The 20,180-nt window shown below is 43.5% G+C and overlaps 1 protein-coding gene across 7 annotated transcripts in view; it reads right to left on the minus strand.

Annotated features, from left to right (window-relative positions):
- LOC149340777 (CLIP-associating protein 1-B-like) overlaps positions 1 to 20,180 on the minus strand; it is a 167,592-nt gene that overhangs the window by 24,571 nt on the left and 122,841 nt on the right. For 4 of the 7 annotated variants that reach the window (XM_089549629.1, XM_089549628.1, XM_089549634.1 and 1 more), the window contains 16 exons: positions 18,626 to 18,731; positions 15,838 to 15,894; positions 13,153 to 13,217; positions 12,573 to 12,665; positions 11,967 to 12,112; positions 9,256 to 9,391; positions 8,714 to 8,784; positions 7,901 to 8,038; positions 6,406 to 6,600; positions 5,607 to 5,680; positions 4,758 to 4,853; positions 2,610 to 2,708; positions 1,763 to 1,936; positions 1,545 to 1,625; positions 833 to 915; positions 163 to 279 (listed from right to left, as the gene is read on the minus strand). In XM_089549629.1, coding sequence (XP_089405755.1) covers positions 163 to 279; positions 833 to 915; positions 1,545 to 1,625; positions 1,763 to 1,936; positions 2,610 to 2,708; positions 4,758 to 4,853; positions 5,607 to 5,680; positions 6,406 to 6,600; positions 7,901 to 8,038; positions 8,714 to 8,784; positions 9,256 to 9,391; positions 11,967 to 12,112; positions 12,573 to 12,665; positions 13,153 to 13,217; positions 15,838 to 15,894; positions 18,626 to 18,731 — 1,731 coding nt within the window. The remainder of the gene's footprint in view (positions 1 to 162; positions 280 to 832; positions 916 to 1,544; positions 1,626 to 1,762; positions 1,937 to 2,609; positions 2,709 to 4,757; positions 4,854 to 5,606; positions 5,681 to 6,405; positions 6,601 to 7,900; positions 8,039 to 8,713; positions 8,785 to 9,255; positions 9,392 to 11,966; positions 12,113 to 12,572; positions 12,666 to 13,152; positions 13,218 to 15,837; positions 15,895 to 18,625; positions 18,732 to 20,180) is intronic. The other 3 variants (XM_089549631.1, XM_089549630.1, XM_089549632.1) reach the window with 2 other exon arrangements.

Genomic DNA, 20,180 nt, shown 5'->3' on the forward strand with positions numbered 1-20,180 from the left:
AAAGCTATTCCAAAAGACAAGCTGTTTACTGGCTGCAACGCTACTACAAGCCTGTAAAGGACGTATATTCGATATGGGTGACTAGGCACAACTCTGAACTAGAAATAGTACTAATTTATTAGAATAACCAAACCAGAAATAGGACAGCAACAAAAAGCGCACCTCATAGCCCCCTCTGTTGTAGGAACTGAACGAGCGATCTGAGCAGACGCTGGAAGTTTCACTCTCGTCCGACTGGTCATCGAAGGCGTTGTAGCGGTTTTTCCTTGGGGGTGTATGCTGAAACAGATAGCAGAAAGCACAGCTGGAGGTCATGAAAGATGGCAAGAATGCAAGAGTAATGCAGACCTTTGTCATATATCGGTCAGAAGAATTAGGTTTAAGCCATCTACAAACCTAAAAAAAAAAAAAAGTGCTATTTATGCTACTATGCAACAATGCTAATACTGTAGTACCTGTGCAGCAGTGTCGCTAATAATTAACACAACATGAAAGACCGGCACACAAGTTCCTCAAAACAGGTAACGATTGCATTTGGGCTGAACTGGAGAAGCTTTCCTGTCATTGTCGATGACATCTAGGAGCATACAGCCCAGTTTGAATTTTTGAATTCCTTGCTTATGATGTCATTGTAATTGTGAAATGAGGAAACTGCAATCTACACATTTCAGCACTACAGCATAACACTAATGGAAAGTGTCAGAAAGCACCTATCGTCATGCAAAGCATAAGGTACAGGAAAATAATTGTCCCTCATATTCAAAGCTACAGATTCAGGTAATGACATTTTTACATTTTCCTAAAGGACATGAGAATGACTGAGCTCACTTACCCAGCACTCTAAAGCATCTGCCACTGCAGCTTCAGCTTCTTTGCTCTGCTGCAGAATCTGCTGAGCCATCAACGGAGCTCCGGCTGTTTCCAAGGGAAAAGAAAGAACAAGGCACCAGACAACCAGCATGAACAAGATACCCAGAAAGGGAGGGAGTTAAACTATAAATGCACCTGTCAGAATGTCTGTGGCACTATCATGTGTTGCGATAAGACAGCAAATAAAACGAGTTATGCCGTCTCTTAACAAAATACAACTTGTGAAAATGCCAATAACTGAATACAGATGTGAAAATGCTACATCCACATCCACATAATCCACATAATGCCACATCCACTGCAGCTACTCAATGGAAATGTGGGGGAGCAAAAAAAACTGCTGGCAAGGCTTACAGGTGTGTGGTTTGACCACACACATACATTTAGCAAGTTCTTTGTTGCATAACATGCAGGAAATTTTACAATCATCAAAACACAGAAAGCAGGAGCAGGGAGCCCTTCAAGGGAAGCTAGCTTTGAAATTAGTTTTGCAGAGCTGGCCCACTCCATGTCTGGGAAACAGCAAGTAGCACAACCACGTTTTCAATGTTTAAAAGTGGCACATCACACATTTCTTTTGCCACAGAATTTGAACAACACTTGCACCAAATATCCTATTTATCCCGCAGTGCCACAGTCCTTCAAAGAAACCAAACTCTCGAACGTGCACTCACTTGTGATGGTAGTTGGGTGATACCGCTCTGAGGCACCCATAAAAGGGCGCCTGGAGCCTCCACTCAGACGACGCTCGTACACTGCATCGATGGAAGGAAGAATAACGATAGGTGATGAAAAACACAAGCTGCACATTTGTGCCACAGAAAAAAAAGAAAGCTTTTCCTTTCCCCCTCCCCCCTCGGTGAAAACATGCATGCGGAGTATAGCTACTCACCCCCTGCCATTCCAGGGGAGGGGCCTGTGGGCCGCGTGGGGCTTGCCTCGCGGCTGGTTCCCACCGGCGTGGGAATGCCGGACTTCCGGCGCACCCGTCCCGTGCCATCCGCATGCGTAGCCGAGTAGGTAGCATAGCTCAGCCGAGATGTTGGGGAGCCAGACCTGCTGCTTGCTACATAACCCAACAGCAATATGAATCACACACGCTGTCCTTTCTGGAGCTTAACACTTCACGTGCAACATTAAAGCTTCCCTTCGTTGACATGCATTGCTTCTGGTAGACCTTCACTAACTGAGGTTTTTTTTTTAGACTGCCCATTTTTTGCCTTGTGCTGTAATGCAGGAGTACTGAGATAGCCACCTTATTATTCTAGCTTGGTTTGGTTTATTGAGGTTTAATGTCCCAAAGTGACTCAGGCTATGAGGGACACCGTAGTGAAGGGCTCCGGAAATTTTGACCACCTGCGGTTCTTTAATGTGCACTGACATCGCACAGTACACGGGGCTCTAGCATTTCACCTCCATCGAAATTCGGCCGCTGCGGCCGGGATCGAACCTCGTCTTTCGGGGCAGCAGCCGAGCGCCATAACCATTGAGCCACCGTGGCGGGTACCTTATTATTCTGCCATAGGCCTTCACATGTTATTTAGAGGAAGCCATGCATTTATATGCATGTCTACAGATATGGCTCAATGACTTTAGATTAGTTACAGAACGCCAATTGCATTGTGCTCACTAGAGACAAGTGACAATGTTGAGGCTGTGTGTTTTTCCTGCAATTATGAAATCGTTTAGACATAACCAATATAAAGCAGCGACTAAACCAGGCATTAAATATCACTTACGCTGTGACTGGGAAACACCTTTCGTTCGACTTCGGCTTATTCGCTCAGGTGATGCCATTGTGCTTGAAATGGTGTCAGCTCGTTTTGTTCCTGGACGAGCTGTAAGCCAATGTGAAAGAAGAAGAAAACAGAATGAGCTAACCACATGGAGTGGTAGAAAAACCGTCAGGTGCACTGAAGATTTCACAAACTTTAACGAATGCGCAAGTCTTGAAGCAGCATAACAGGTGCCTAAATACTGTATGCATGTTCAAAGCACAAAATGCGCCTCCGTTAATACATAGCTAAGCCTTCAATATGCTTCCCACGGAATTGTAAAAAAAAGTGCTCGCAGGCCTTACTGACTTCAGACCAAATGATGTTCAGCTTCAAAAATGATGCTTCACTTCCAAATTGGTGTTCAGTGCATAAAATATTGCACAATGATTTTTCCATATATTCTGCAGACACAGCGGGGCTATGATATGTTCCACTATGGTCACTCACATTGCATATACCCAGCAGCAGCAACAAGGAACTTCTGAAGGCCATTACAATTTCAGAACAGGGGGCACCATAATGTGCGTGCACAAATGCAACACGTAGCACTGAAATGGGTCAACCATCACAATCAGGTCCTTGATGATGATGATGAATTTTTACGGAGCAAGGGCACCTTTGGCCAAAGAGTACCATGGCGCAAGGTGTTTTCTTCTACTCAAGGTGGGGTCAAAGACCCATTTCCCAAGCATTTCATCACCCGAGATAAAATGAGCATTCGGCCAACAGAAAGCTTGTTTACAGCACCACCGGCAGGTATACTCCGGCAATGAGGGCAGAACCTCGTACTTCCCGCATGTGAGGCGGATGCTCACTAGGCCGCTGCTGCGGTCACCATATATCAAGTCCTTTGGGTCACAAATTTTTATTTCAATGTTCAGAAGCTGCACTTTCCAATAACGAAAAAAAAAAAAAACCCAAGGAAAAATATTAAAGGAAGGAATAGTTGAAACAAAGATTGCTTTAGCCCATTAAAAAATGTCAACACCCTGCCTCTTACTGCATTTCTATTCCTCCTCACACATGCCTCAACTTCCTCTATGGCAAGCACTTATGAATTTTAATTACCATGGCATTCTGCTCACGGTGTCAGGGAGATGAGCTGAATGGGAAATTGGATTCTATACTGCAGTGAGTACTGAAAAGACACTGCAAGGTGATAAGTGGAAGTGGCATGCAAAGGCTCAATTTGCCATGGCTCCAAGTAGTCACAGTGCCCTTCATCTTTCAATGTCCAGCTTCCCAAGTCTACAGTCATTCTTCTGTTCTCTAGTTGCAGTTCTCCACAACAAAACAACTGGTTTGGATTAGCCAAAAGCACAGTCTGAATTATGCAATTTCAAAACTAACTGAAAAGCAAAGAAGGCTGATTGAAATCCGGAAGTCGGCGCTAGTTACCTGAGAGTGCTAGTTACCAAACTCCCAATGCCACAAGCTGACTGTACATGTTAATTGCACAATGATAAAAATGAATGCTAATGAAGCAACATTACTGCAAAGTTGTCCGGGGTCTTTCTTGCATGGACGCAGCTAGAAAAGTACCCTAATGCTTTGAACAGCACAACACCACATTTTATTCTGCCACAAATGAAAATAGCTCCAAATAATGATTTGGATGGAAACACAATTTGTGAAAATCTGAGCGCACACTGTCACGATAAGGCCTGCACCATATTACAACCAGAAAGATGTGGGATTCTTTGCAAACCAAAAAATAAAGACGAAAAGTAGCAAATGCTTCGCATTTTGGCGTCCACTGTCTGCGATGTCAAGATTACACAATTTTCTTCACACAAGTTCTTTGTCCAGAATGACCAGCTTTTAAGAAAAACAAGCTAGCACAGTTTCACAGAGTATAAACCTAGGTCGCGAGTTCTGCAACTTGACAACAATTTACATATACCTGAAACCAGTGACTTCAATGCTTACACGATGGTAATAAGCAGTAGGACTGTAGTACCCACTACTGGTCAGACCAGAGTTTACGACAAAAAAGGCACAAGAAAAGTAAATTATTGATGGAGTGGCATTTTAGCCAAAGATACAACAGGCACTCTCCTGTTTTCCGAGGGAAACATGAACATCGTGCTCCTGCTCAGTGCCACTTACGCAGTGATGCTCCAGTGCCTCTGTTTTGTGCAGTGGAAAAGGCACGCGCTCGTGCCCTTCTTGCGGCCCCCAAGTCAATGGCACTATTGGACCGAACTGAGGAGGTGGCAAACGAAAACAAAACAAACAAAACAATAAGGCAACCAAGGCAAAAAAATTAAAAGAAATGAGAAGTAAATAAGAAATAAAATTAAAAAAAAGATCAAAATAAGCTACCACCACTGCCAGAGGATACTTGATATGTGGGCTGAATTATGACAACGTTTATCTTTAAATGTGCAAGGGCAGTTTGGCTAAAGAACACCACGGCCACAGTGAATTAGGATGTGGGGGTAGTGTGAAAAGTGGGAGCTGCGGTGTAAATACGGAAGTTTCTGAGAAAGTCCACTGAAGACAATATAGTGCCTTTATAACAAACCAAACATTGCAGTTGACCAATGGGCATTGAGAAGCTATTGCCCCAGACTGCGACTTATCTGGCTGTTTCCAAGCTGCAAAGAACAATCAACCTCGAAGATTCACGACCTCCGAAGCGGGCGCAATGGTAGCAGTGACAATGGTGCAGCTAGCTCAGCATTGCCAGCTTATCTGGCTTGGCAGTAGCACGCCAACGTCATTAATGATGTGCCAATGCCCCCCCCCCGGCAGTCAACATTTCCGGCTTCACGCCGCCTATGCACCGCGGCTCCTGCTTTTTTCACTACCTCAACTTCTAGTTCACTGTAGCCACGGCAGTTATTTTTTTTTTTTTTACCAGCACAAGCTGAGGTCAGCCAGTCTTCAAAGTACCACTGGCCCAACACGCAGAGTCAAGCTACTTAGGGACTAGTGTTCAATGTTTCAACGCACCAGAGGCACTCCTGGTATTGTTGTAGACCGGCACGCCAGACCTCCGCCCCAGAGTTGAAGTACCACTTCCGGGCCTGTTTGCCATAAGACAGAAGACGCACACAAGAAATGACAGCACTGCACAACTCGGAACAAATCTGAGTAGTGTATGAGAGCATTAAAAAAAATAATAAAAGGAAGGGTTCAAGAAAGGGCTGGATGAGGTACTGATTAAAATTATGATTAATTAGTAAACACCTCTATAGAAAATGATCTTTTTGACTAACAAGTTAACTCAATTCATGAGAGTTAAATAAGTCAACTCTTAAAATTCTGTGACTAGTCTGTCTAAAGTGTCTGGTCCACATGACTTGCTGGTAAGCAGTGTTATGGAACGCTCAAAGAATCCCTGAACTTGAACAGCTCTGCAGGGACGACAATGAAAGATCCACACCTAGCGATTTGGAGGTGCAGAACAGACTCACCAGTGAACCCAGTAGGCCGGACACTTTTGACAACAATGGCACATCCTATTGAGGGCACATTATGGGTTAAGTAACCTGCCCTCTAAAGGAGCAGAATAGCGAATGCAGGTAAACATGCCAACCAACCATACGACGCCAAGGCGGCGCACTAGACAAACATGTCCACAACTATGAGCAGGGCCTCTCATTCAATCAACAGTAGAATCTTATAACTACTGTGCCCACAGCAGTGGGCCGCAAGCAAGGAGCTTCTGCAGAAGTGAACAACAGCTTGCGCCTTGGCCAGCCACAGCAGGAGGCAGAACAAAGCCAAGGGCCGTGGCAGCAGACCGTACCTGAGGTTCTCCATGGATCCGTGGCTGGAGACCGAGTGTTTCAGGGGTCGGCCCTGGGCGCTGTTGAGCGAGTTGCTGCTTGAGGAATTGCTCATGCACAGCTCGCCCTGCAACATGCGCTGTTTGCTCGTATCCAGCGAGTTGAGCAGCACGTCCGCCTGCTCCTTAAAGTGATCCGCAAAGCCCCAGAAGGCCCTGCAATGCGTGAAAGCAGAATAAAGCACTGGACGACGCAAGGACAAGTTCACAAGCCACTGTGCTAAGACCGGAAAGTTTGAAATAAACAGCTGGAAATCGAGATGAAACAAGTAGAGGAATAATCAAAGATCGCACCGAGCAGCAGACTTCGTTGAGCCAGAAATATCCAGAAGGTATGACAAGTTAATCATTACGAGTGGTCCACAGTGGAAAGTTCATTACAGGGAGCATCAAATCCAAGCACGTGGATGGAAAGGCTCCGTTGCTAGGAAAGATTAGGCTGACTAGAAAGGCTAGTCAGTTTACACAATAGTGTTAAGGGCCCCGTGTCGCAGAAAAGCCTGTGTCGTCGTCTGCAGTGAGCGAAAAATCCCAGAAACATTAATAAATAAAACCGAGTAGGAAATTGGTCGAGTTGTAAACTTTCACATTTTTCTTATTTTCCTATTCAACAATGCATACACAATGCCTGCATCATTAAAGCAGGTGATGTCCCATAGTTTATACCTGTCTCGTTCTTTCATAAACTAATGCTGCCTCCGTTTCTAGCCCTAATTCGTCGGCATGCTTTCAAGATACATAGATAAACTGGTAACCAAAACCATAGGCAAGGCGTGAGCAGTATGCAACAGCCGCTATGAGCCTAAGGTTTGTCGGCTCTTATATTTCAAACTATTTTTCTCTGCCAATGAACAACACATTCCCAAAAAGTGTTATGCATTACACAGCCTGACAATATCCTTAGTTGGAATCGAGACCTAAGCACAGTGGTAACGTGACTTGCCGCTTTAGTAAGCAAACGCAAATGATGCGTGAACTTCCACATTTATGTAAAATTTATGCAAAATTTGTTGTATATCGGGCTCTTATAAGTAGGGTTGCTCAATGGGCTAGTTTGGGCACAGTTGACATTTAGGGTCTGAAAAAAGAAAAAAAAAATGGGGGTGGGAGGGTGACATGAACAAAGGAAAGTACAGCTCAACCGTATCCGCATTCCTTTTCCTACACTCCTGTAATGCCACCCAGGGGCTGCTCTAGCAGAAAGAACTGCCACAAACCTTCGCAGTGAAAGCTGTTCCACAATGTTAACACTAACCAAAAATTTAACAAGACCACAAAACCACAGCAATGCCTGAAGTACTTGCAACACAGAACTAGGCAGCAACAACAACAACAAAAAAATGCCACTGTATTTGTAACACTGCTTTAAACAGATGACCACAATTATGGCAGCGGTCGTGATCGTGGTTATGGCCCAGGTTCCAAAATTAATAACAAGACGGTGCAAGTCACTCACTTGCGTGAAAAGGCACGAGCTTCGGGGTCAGCATCGCTGATTCCCTTCTTGATGGCTTCCTGGAGGATGGCAATGTGCCTTTCCAAAGTGTGCGTGGGCCACGTGTGCAACAGCTGGTCGAGAAACTCAAAGCACGACCTGCACAAGGACGAAGAAGACATGACAGCATTAGAAATGCCGTGAGAATGCTAAAACCTTTGACACAGTGGCTACGTTTGTCATACCAAACGCTTTGTATTGGTTGTTTGAAAAAATGACATCAAAACGCAGCAAGTTTCCAGACGAAAACCACTGGTACTCATCCAGACATGCTCCACACGAATGCAAAGGAGGCTGAAAACTATTTCATCGCAAGGAAGGCGCTTGACTTGTGTTTTAGGTATCGCACTTTATTTAAGATGCTAAAATTATGTGCTCAGATTTATGTCAACCTGTTACATAACTCTAGTCTCAGGTTCACAGAAAAGAAGTGAAAAAAAAAAAAAACAAACAAACAAAGCCACACATAGGGTTTTACCTTTACTCCCCAGGTAAGATAACGCTTACGACACGTTTTGTTAGTTCTTTTAAAGCCAAGGATAAAATATATGCCACAAACTGTACATGGTACAGTACACGCACAGCAGAACCCAAAAAAGGCTACCCAAGCTAAAATTGAAGCTTCATAATAATGCACTTCAAATGCAAAGCAATTTATTCTGAATCTATATTTTGGTTGAATATAATAAAATTTCTTTCAAGAACACATTATTACATAAATTGAATCACCACAGGTACAATTTGTACTACAGAAAAAGGAAAGATGGTACTCACTTTCTGATGTCTTTAGACTTTGAACTCAGGTTCATTGTGATCACTGGTATCAGCCGACTCACGTGAGTGTGCTAAAATGGCAAGCAAAAATGTGCAAGTGTTCAATATTTTGCAGTCTAGCATTTGCTATATGTGGAGCTCTATGTACCACGTTAAGGCCCGTGTATTGTGCAATGTCAGTGCACGTTAAAGAACCCCAGGTGGTCGAAATTTCCGGAGCCCTCCACTACGGCGTCTCTCATAGCCTTAGTCGCTTTGGGACGTTAAACCCCGTAAACCAAACCAAACCACATGAATATATACGAGTCTTCGCTCCTGGGTGCCACCCAACTACCGGCAACTGTGTGGCAAGTTGACATATTATAAGTGTTGCCAAAAGCAGTAGCACTGCTATTCTATTACAATATTAAGCAATTACTAAAGCAGACATATGTAATTATTCCCTAATAGGACTGCTTAGTGTTCACAACTTCTTTCCCATGAATAAAACCTTGCAGCACAACAAGAGTAAGAATGAGAATACAGGCAAACTCTTTAATTACCTGTATAATAAACCGTACTGTGACAATGCCGGATGTGGACATGATCTTGGCACTATTGGGGATTAAGTTTATTAGCGCTGGAAGTACTGCCTCTGAGAAGTGGTCGAGCTTTTGGCCCAACTGCTGTGATAAGTAACTGCAAAAAACAAAGGATATGAGCAAAATTTATCAGAATGAAAACCTGGACCAGTAAAATGCTTTACAGTCAAGCTACAACAGAAACAAAGGACATCATCGTGCTAGGCAAAGACAAACATGCGGTGGCATGGAAAAGGAGTGCTTGAGAGCATGGAGGTGAACTAACAAGATCTAGATTTCCGATAGCAATGCAGCGCTAACCACTGAGAACATCCTGTGCAACAGTCACCAATGCAAGCTGGTCCGTTAGCTAATCCAAGGCTACCCAGGCCTGCCATGTTGGGGGAGAGGGGGCACGGGCAATATCACAGACAGGACAGTACAAAATTGATCGGTGTACATGACACTGCTAAGGTTTTGGCACCGACTGTCATTATCTATCTGCACCACTGGTGTAATCACATTTGTAACAGTCCATTAAAATACTTGTGCTGCAACCTTTAGTGCCGTTAACTCAATGGCGACATCAGTCTGTGCCACTTGTCACCACTGCTACCAGTTCCTCTGGTGCACATGTCATTTAAAAAGAGACTTTAAGGGGGGACACTGGTCTTGAAAAGAAAATTTTATTAATTTAGTCATAGTTATGAAATTTTCAGGGCACATGTATTTTTGTGCACTGATTTTAGATATGTCATTTAATTTCATGTAAAACAATTCCTTGAGCACATATGCACTTTTTATGCTAGTATTTTGCGGAGAGTTTTGAAGAAAGTTTGCTGCGGGAAACTCGCTGAAATGTATGCCATTGGGTTCTCTTGACACCAAGGAATACAATAAGGGTGAAGTTGTCTTCCTGCCTATCATAGAACTTGAGTAATAGGGTACTGAAGCTGCCACTTCACACACAGGAATACACATTTTCCTTCTCATTTCTGAAGCGACAACTTCAAAACTCTATAACTTAAGTTCTATGATAGGCAGGAAGACAACTTCACCCTTATTGTATTCCTTGGTGTCAAGAGAACCCAATGGCATACATTTCAGCGAGTTTCCCGCAGCAAACTTTCTTCAAAACTCTCCGCAAAATACTAGCATAAAATGTGCATAAGTGCTCAAGGAATTGTTTTACATGGAATTAAATGACATATTTAGAATCAGCACACAAAAATACATATTCCCTGAAGATTTTGTAACTGTGACTTCATTAATAAAAATTTTTTTTTCAAGACCAGTGTCCCCCCTTAAAGGGACACTGAGGACAAATTGAAGCTGGCCCGTATAGACAGATTACCATGTTCTAATGACAAAGGCGTTACTTTCACTGAAAACAAAGCTTTCATAAGCTAGAAAAGGTCAGAAAATTAATTGCAGGTATCGCTGTCATTGGCCATTCTTGCAAGCAAACTGCTGCGATGCCAAAACAGTGGTGCAGATCTCCAAGGCCAGGCTTCACTGCCATCTGCAACAAGGTGGTGATCACAGAGCCCTTTCCAACCTCGGTGTCATGAGAAAGAGCCACAGAACTTACTATATTGGCCAACAACAAAAATTGGATAGTCTTGTCCTCGGTGTTCCGTTAAACTAGCCACTCGCATCGCTTCCCTAATCTCTATTCTGAAACCTGTAGTGCATGCTCCTCCTTTACTACTAACCCCTTAAAGTATTTGTGTGCCTCCAGGCTTCCACTTTGCCTAATTGAGCAAATTATTTTTTTTATTTAGTTTACATTGGGAGAGAATAATTTTATTTCCAACACCCGGTATGCTGGGAGAAAGGCTTTTTGAGAAGGTTTTGGATGAAATTTCACAATAGCATTGCTTGAAACAAAGCTGATGCTGTTTGTGGCCACATTATGCTTAAAAATGTTAATTCTTTATGGCTATAATTATGCAAGATAAAGTATGATCGTTAACTCTGCATAGAAGCACACAGTTCCACCTACACTTGAAAATGTCGAAAGCATGTTTGTTGGAGAAAGTACATCAGTGTCAGACGAAAGATGCCATAAATTTTGGGGCGGTTTTTGACATTTCACTGTGCGTGCAATTGCTAGACCAGGAGTTGCATGCATCCACCAAATATCAGAGAAATCTTCAAAAAACAACGGTAGCAGCCCTGAAAGCTTACAATGGTAACAACTGCTACTAAAGCGATCATCAGTGACCTCATAGAATTTTGTACAATGCTGCAGCTGTACTTGGCGGTTTCCTCCAAAAATAACTGCAGCTTGGTAATTTACAAATACAGAGAACAAAAGCCATTAATGATGCCAAGGAGCAATTAATACATAATGCAAGCAGCAGGGTTACAAATGTGTACTGATGCACAATATGCAGACTCAGCTAATGCAAGGTGATATGCTGGCACAAAAACAACACCTCTCTCTTCCCCGAATTTCTTCCGAAATTATTGGTTCATACAGTGTCAGTACATAAGAAAAATGAACAAAGAAGTTTCTGAAGATGATCTGATGATCGAACCTTTTCAACGTTACGCTGAAAGAATCATTGTGGTGCACGGCTGTGTCAGTTTTATTCTAGAGGAACACTGAATTTGAAGTACTCAGACAGCAGACAGCAACCCCCCAAGATGCAAGAGATGATGAGATGCGAAGTAGGACAAATACTCACGCAATAGTGATGCAGGCCTCCCTGACTACTTGTGACCGTAAGTCCCTAACCAAAACCTGGAATGAAGGCTCCAGAAGCCTCAAACTAATAAAAAGCTCTTCATAGTTAGCAGCTCCAGCTACGAGCAGGCTACGCAGGTGCCGCAGCTGGAGAGAAAAAAAAGAAAAAGAATCATAAAACACAGGTAAAAAAAAAACTTGGCAGAAGAGCAGCTTCCTCTCGGTAGACCCCAATGATTCAAAGTGAGAAAGCCCCATCCCATTTCTCAACTTTACCTCAGCACAAACTGAAGACACTTGTTTGCTGCTTAGGGTTTATAAAGTGAATTATACCTAGACCACAAACGTTAGCATCACCTATTGCAGTAAAAATGCAACTAGAAGCAGGATGAGACTGCATTTAGCACCACTGAGGAAAATGCCAGCAAAAAGTGTTTTTGCAGCCTATTGATGTGACGCATTAAACCAAACTAAAGAGCAGAAACTTGCAAGCTCTTTCAGAGGCTCCAGAGATTTCTCTGAACAGAGGATCATTAAACAAAGCTCCACCAATTGCTTGACAACAACAACAACATAGAGCTGCCAATAATATAGGAAGTTAACACACCATGTCCACTCTCCGCTCCCAGTCAGTACCTGTGTCAGACAGGACCTGCTTGACCTTCGCAAGCTCTTGCTCGAGGTCCTTTGCCGAGTAAAACTGAAAGAAAAAGAAAAGTTATGAACTGGGCAACATATATGCACACATAAGCTGTGACAGTATGCAGGGCATTAGGCAGCTGTCAATTTGCTCTGTCGTGCACGAAGAGCACAAGCATGATACAGCAGTGCATGAAAATATTTTGCCTACTAACAAGTTCACCTTCACCAGAGAAAGGTGTCAAACTCTACAGCATCGCATATAAGGAAGATGATGACCATGTTTAACTTTTGATGTGCACAAGCAACCGAAACCAAATAGTGCCAGCCACACAGTTGGCCATTTAACTATAGTCTCCCAGGATGTTCAATGAAAAAAACCATGTCTTCAGACGCTTCAGCTGTACCTAACCCATAATATAAAACCTTTAGTGCCAGGTCAGCCCCGTTTGCGAGCAGGGAGTTGCTAGCACAAAAAAAAAAAAAAAAAACGAAAGTTTTTCGAGAAAGTACAAGTATGCTTGAAGAATCACTTGGTAAACAGCTACCTGTATTTTTGGAACCTCTTCAAAAGATCTGATGAACATTTCTTCGTCCACTGCCCCAGCATTAGCTGCAAGGGAAGAAGCAATCAACAGTGAGGCTCATATTCCCTTACCTCTTACTTCTCAAACCAGTCATTACAAAAACAAGCGATGCAGTCCTACAAGTAGCCCCTGTATTTCTTAGGCTGAAATAACTACAAATGAGCGCCAAACAAGACTACACAAGGAAGGACTTCCCATCACAATGCTGACTGGTTAAATATATTTCCAAGGAAGGTTTTTTTCACATCCATTATAAACAGTTACCACTTCAGAAAAGTGCCTGTAACCCATTAGCTGGGGAGCACATATTTGGATTTGCATCTCTGGCAATTTGCCTTGGGAAGCATATAAACGTCATCATCATCAGCCTGACTATGCCCACAGCAAGAGAAAAGCCCCTCCTATACCTCTCCAATTAACCCTGCCCTGTGAAAGCCATGTTCTCCTTATCCCCAGAAACTTCTCAGCATATATAAGGACACAGTTCATTTGTTTTGAACATGCAGAGCACACCATGTTGACTGACTACACCTATTGAAACTACTGTGAACTATGTCTAAGTCTAGGTATGATTATTTGCAATAGATGGCGGAAATATTGACTTGTTATAGGAATCATAACATATGCAACATGGATGCTCGAAAGCAGTGCAATCTGCCCTGCTTCAAGATGTCTCGCACATAGAACACCACGTATCGAGCATAAGAATTTTACTTTCAAAATGTCATATTACGACTTACAGCTGCGTTCATGCTTGGGGAAAGAAAAAAAAAAACTCCCCAGTTAAGGGGCAATGCAAGTCCCACACTCAGGCTGACAACACACACTAACACAGCACGTGCGATTTTCTTCCCAATGCCAGAATGCTGCGCAATCTTTCCACACACCAAGGGAGAGGAGGCCTAAATTTTGAACACTGAACCACTGAAAGAACATAGAAAATAAGCTGAATTCATACTGCCAGCTGTCAGTGTGTGTGTAGTGCTTCCCGCAAACTTGATACGAGTGCTTGAGCGCGTGGCTTGGACTGACATTTGCTGGGTCCAATATCATGCTGCACGGTGTGTTTGTGGTGGCCGATGACAGCAGGTGCCCTGCAGCTACCCCAGCATGGTCAGACCCAGTAGCCAACACTGTGTGGCACTAATGTTAGTAGAAGCCACACGCTCCAGCATTGGTGTTAAGTTTGTGGGGCAGTGGTATACGCACACATGCATGCACGTGAACAAAAGGAAGCTGAATAAGTCGCGCTGTGAGTGCAGCATGTCGTTATACACATTTGCGCATAGCATCTATGAGCAGTACTAAGCTTCCATTGCTTGTGTGCACATAACTAGTTATCTTTGCTTGCTCCTCCTACTTCCTGTCTATCACTACTCCATCTCTTTTATTAAGGCCAGCCCCTGTTTAGGCACTTGACTTGAATGCGACACATTCTGCTACTGGCACCCTCCCCATCCTTCAAGTAAATCACCACCGCCACCACAACTAAGTGGATGCAGCCACAATGTTCACTGGCACCTCACATGCCTCAGGGTCGACATATGGCTTGCAGTGCAATAAGAATGGCGAGAAGGAAACCCTCAAGGGTTCTAAGAGTCAATTTTTTAGCTTCTAATAAGACCAGCGATAAAAATTTTAATGGCAAGAGCTGTTTGACCGTCAATTACACAAGTGCTACACCACCACAATTGAGATTTTCCAACCTGGATAGCAGCTGCTTTGTGGTGCCTTTTGGTTTGGTTTATTGGTTTATGGGGGTTTTAACGTCCCAAAGCAACTCCGGCTATGAGGGACGCCGTAGTGAAGGGCTCCGGAAATTTCCACCACCTGGGGTTCTTTTGGAGCTTACCACCGGCAGCAGGTTCTCGAAGCACCTATAAGCTTTGTGCATGTGCCCTTGCCCATTTCACTGTTGAGCTCTGCTGTGGGGCACTGACTGAGCCGCGTGCTGGTCAACAATTTAAGGATTGGCTGGCTACACAAGACACAAGACAGTTGAAAATAAAATTCACGCCAAGCTGTGAACAGTGTGCCTACACCCATGTGGACATGTTGAGGCTATGGTACTGGACGCATTGAGGCGTCGAGTTTGTTATGTCAGTCACACACGCAAAAAAGGTGAAAGCATGAAATGAAACCAAGCAGTCAAGTTTCACAGCAAGAGTTACAGCACTTACTGCTGAACGAGCAAGCAAACAACCTACTTAACAGGTATGTATAGAAATGGCAAAATATGATGCACAAATTTTTGAGGCATTCAAAACAAATCCTGCAGTTTTATATTTCTCTTTGTCGCCAATACAAAAGCTTACAGAGCACAAGAGGCTGCAGGGCTCTCACTATTTACCATTTGCATTTTAAATGCGAGTTGACGTCTTATATTGCTATTTCTTGCCACTGGACAGCACTGGCATAACAAAAAACCATGCTTTGACTTCGTTTCCCTCACTTTCCTGCCATTGTAGACAACACAACATAAATCATGGTTAGCTGCAAGCTGCTGACAATGTTAGAAACCCCTGCAGGCACATTTATTTATGCCTGGCGCACAATTCTGACACTGGATATTAAAGCAGGAGTAAATCTTTATACACGCACATGCACAAAATGCCTAGGCACAACTGTTAGAAAGGTGTTAAGTACCTGATACAGCAGCCTTAACAGCAGGAGTACCTTTCAGACTATGCTTTCGTGTCAGTGCTTGGCAAGGAAAAGAAAACAGCTGTAAGGACTCGTCACAAACGCAGAACACAGGTAAATTTATGCACTGCTTTAGCAAAACAAAATGCCAGCTGTAATTAGGCTGTCCACACGAGCATTCGTAGTGAAATGTTATGCAAGACAGGAAACATTATGCTTTGCATCACTGCTGCAGGCATGAGGCAAATCAAATGGGAAATACACAAGCTCAGGTCTAACTGTGACAAAATAAAAGACCTGATCCAATCATAACACCGTTTCATGTCTCTTAGGCGATCTCCTTGCCATTGAAATACGGTGACTCACTGCAGACTGCTCCTGGATTGAACTCAACAATAAAATTGCGCACCATGCAATGATGTTGACTACTGTCATTAAATTACGACAGCCATCCTGCAAGACTTGATCATGACATCGTGGAGATAGGTTGATGCCAATGGTTAGGGGGCCTCCTTTGAGAGGCATTTTCTGCTTAGTTCTTGAGTTGTATGGGACTGTATCAAACAAGACAACCCTGTACCATCATCTTGTGTAAATCAGGTTATGAAACTAGCAAAACAATGACAAATACAGTGACCTTCCTTTAAGACAAACATGACAGAGCCTGAAGTGGCTAAAATGTTGGGTTTTTTGAGTGCATAAAGGCCCCAAGAAAGGAACACTAATGAGTCAAGCATAAATGAGGAGGAATTTTCTGCAAACCAGTATAGCATATTCAATAAATGACATTGGTGCACAACTTTAACTTCGATAAGCTGCATTGGTGCGCATAAAACTCTACTACCTTCACTACTAAGGTGGGCACCTTACCACTACCATGCGCCACTCTGGTTCCAGGGCAATTCCGGTGCATGGTTATTGAAGGTGTTGCAAAACCGAAACTGAAACAAGACCGCCCCAAGCCGGAAGGCAAGACAAGCCAAGCAAGCTGGGAAAGAGAAACCAAGGAGCCGCCCCTTGGGGCGGCAGTCGTGTCATGTAACCTGAAATAAACGGAGGTCGTTGTACTTGGTAAACGAAGTTGTCTAATTTTAACTAACGCGACATAAGATAAGCTGGTGCCGAAACCCGGGACAATGTCTCCATGCTGAGGCGTCAGTAAGACGCTACATTTCTGTTACGCGATTCCTCACAAACTGTTTCCATTGCGAGGGCTCTCCCGTGATCCAATGCAATGCGATTGCCGAGTCGGTCCAGAAATGTGTCACTTGTGGTGGTTCCTTCAGGCTTTTCTGGATGTATCGACTCAGTCTGGCCGCTAAGAGACGCGCCATCAATTCGAGTCTCGGAAGAGTCAGTTGCTTGATCGGGGCGACCTTTGACTTGCTAATGTCATCTGCATCTGTTACGCAGATGTAGGCCACTGCCCCGTATACCACTGGGCTGGCGTCAGCAAATATGGCAGGTTCGACTGTGCCCGCTTTGTAGCAGCGTTGCACTTGAACTCTTTTCAATTCGGTTAGTTCTTCGAACCACCGCGTCCATTTTGCGTCCAGATCCTCGGGTAGGATATCATCCAATTCCACGTTTCTTTGCCACAGCTCTTGGAATAAAGCCTTTGCCCGGACTGTGAATGAAGCTAGCCATCCAAGTGGGTCATACAGTCTTGCTGTAGTCTTCAGAACAGACCTTTTAGTACTTGTTCCTAGCTCAGGTAGCTCGATAGACTGTGGGGCGAAGGTGAGGTTATCTGTGCTGGGATTCCACGTCAGTCCCAACACCTTAAGGACCCCTGGGAGGTATCCTAAGTGTCTTGCTTGGCAATCATCTGTCGCAAACCGTTCGTTCAATGCCTGAGGCAAGACAAGCCAAGCAAGCTGAGAAAGAGAAACCAAGGAGCCGCCCCTTGGGGCGGCAGTCGTGTAATGTAACCTGAAATAAACGGATGTCGTTGTACTCGCTAAACGAAGTTGTCTAATTTTAACGAACGCGACATAAGATAAGCTGTGGTGCTGGACGTGCACTGTAGCGTTGACAGGTTATGCATGACACGACTGCTGCCCCAAGGGGCGGCTCCTTGGTTTCTCTTTCCCAGCTTGCTTGGCTTGTCTTGCCTTCCGACTTGGGGCGGTCTTGTTTCGGTTTCGGTTTCGCAACAGAAGGTGTTATGAGGCAATCTCAGACATCTTTAGTCAACCAGTCATCACAAAACGTTCTCTTAACAAGACTGTTCCACTGCTGAATGAGCAGAGTGAGCCTGCCTAATGCAAACAAGGCAAACTGCAATTTACCATAGCTCTTGCCAGACTAGAAAGCAAAACTGTTGAAGTATGCACTTTTTAAATGCTTCTTTCCTCCCACACCGCAACACAATACCTTGTGGCTGTGGGATGCATGTTGGAGTGGTACTGCTGCAGTTTGCACTAACCAGTGCACAAACAGAAGGTTCGTGCTGACAAAATATAGGAGTTCACCGTACCACATGAAACCCCTTACTGAAGGATGACACCCACACATCAGTTTGAAACTTTATAAAGCACATTGTACAGCATTTTTTTTGCAACTCTACAAACTATTGCCTCCTGTTGAAAATAAAATTGAAATTCATGGAGGAAAACAATATGTAATGAGCTAAAATGCTGATATCTAAACCAGGGCGAAATTCTGTTTTTCATAACCTATAAGAATAGCTAGGACTAGAATGGGACAGGCTATTTCAAAGCAAAAGGTTACACACTAAGCATACATCACAAGACAACAATCTTGAAGGATGTGTGCATGCAAGACTTACTTGAGGGTGTACAACTTGTTGGTTGTTGTGAATGTTTGGGCGTAGCCAGCATTGCCCGCCTATTAGGAGGGGCGCTACTGGCCCTTTTTGCAGACTTCCCCAAGCTCTGAAAAAGTAAATATTCTTTGCTTTCACTGAAGAGAGGATGAAATGGTTCATCAACACTACTTGATACTGACTATCATTAGAGCTGAAGGTCAGGCACACTAATCTGGTATTTTTCAGTCCTGACGTTTCTCTATGAGCACTCTCAATACACTGCATAGCTTTATTGCATTAGTTTTATATTTCAATACACATGGCTAGAAGTAAATACAAACACATCAGTAGCTACTTAATGTCTGGAAAAGCCAGTGTAAGCAAGGCAGAGAGTACACACCCAGCAATGGTGACCATAGTCATGTGTAGTACTGAAAATGCTCCACACAAACTCCAATCTCAAGAGGTGTAAGTAACAATGTTTTAGACCTTACTCATGCATGAACACTAGCCTTGCTCAAAATCCCAAATTAACTCTAATTTCACTTTCATAAATTTTTGCTTCGAACAAACCACACAACAAAACATAATGTCTAAGTGAATAACCAGAGCTGCAAGGATGCCAGGCAACTGCAGCAAGACAAAATATGTAAGGTGCAAGCCTGTTTTCCACACAGCCATGCTTTGATTAGGTGCCCTTCCCACCAGTTCTCGGCAAGTTTGCGAAGCATTTTCAACCTAAATAAAGTGCAGTTCCCAGCCCCAAAGTAAAACTGCATGTAGCCATGCCTCTCCCCTTCCCTCCATGGCCAACTCGCAGAGAGAGAGAAAAAAGACTGCAAGTGCCTGAATGCTAACCAAAAATGCCAAGTAAGCGATCGGTCAAAGAAGCATTGAAAGAGCAACAGAGACCAGCAAAGCTTAGTAGTTCTTTGTACCTTCACACAGACAGAAAAACATACTGCAACAGAGTACTAAGGCTTTATGAGAGGCATCAGTGGTGGATTGCAGCATCAGAAGATTAACTATTTCTTTACCACGTGAAAACGGACAATTTAGGCTGGTGTGCACAAAAGTTTTTCCTCCTCCTCCTTTATTATAGCATATCATATTGTAAATAACAGAATTCTCTTTTCAATGATATCAGGAAAAGACACCGTATATAAGAAAAAAAATTAACTGGAGAAAAATTTGAGACTCTCATACGTTTTCTGCATTAGTATGCAAACGTTTCCTCATGCGACTGGCAAAAAATCCGATTCCGAACTGAAATAGGGTCCTTTTGCAACATATTGAATGGTGCTACTTGTCCAAAAGCGGCCTGGTTACCTCAGGAGGAGGCATTTTGAGCCATTGTTCAAATTGAACGATTTGAGTAAGTGCGGTAAGCAAAGAGTAAAAAGCGGCCATAGCAACTCTGTTGCTAATATTTCTCTGTCATAATGAACCATATAATTGCATAGAATGGCTTGATGCATGCGGTTTCGGCAATTAAAACGGACACCAAAGAAAAACATGAAGTCAAACTAGACTGACAAGTTTCCGAAATGAATAAATTTCTAAGTCTTATACCTAG

Source organism: Amblyomma mixtum, chromosome 6, assembly GCF_055824585.1.
Source record: "Amblyomma mixtum isolate Tamu chromosome 6, ASM5582458v1, whole genome shotgun sequence".
In the NCBI taxonomy this organism is placed as follows: Eukaryota; Metazoa; Arthropoda; class Arachnida; order Ixodida; family Ixodidae; genus Amblyomma; species Amblyomma mixtum.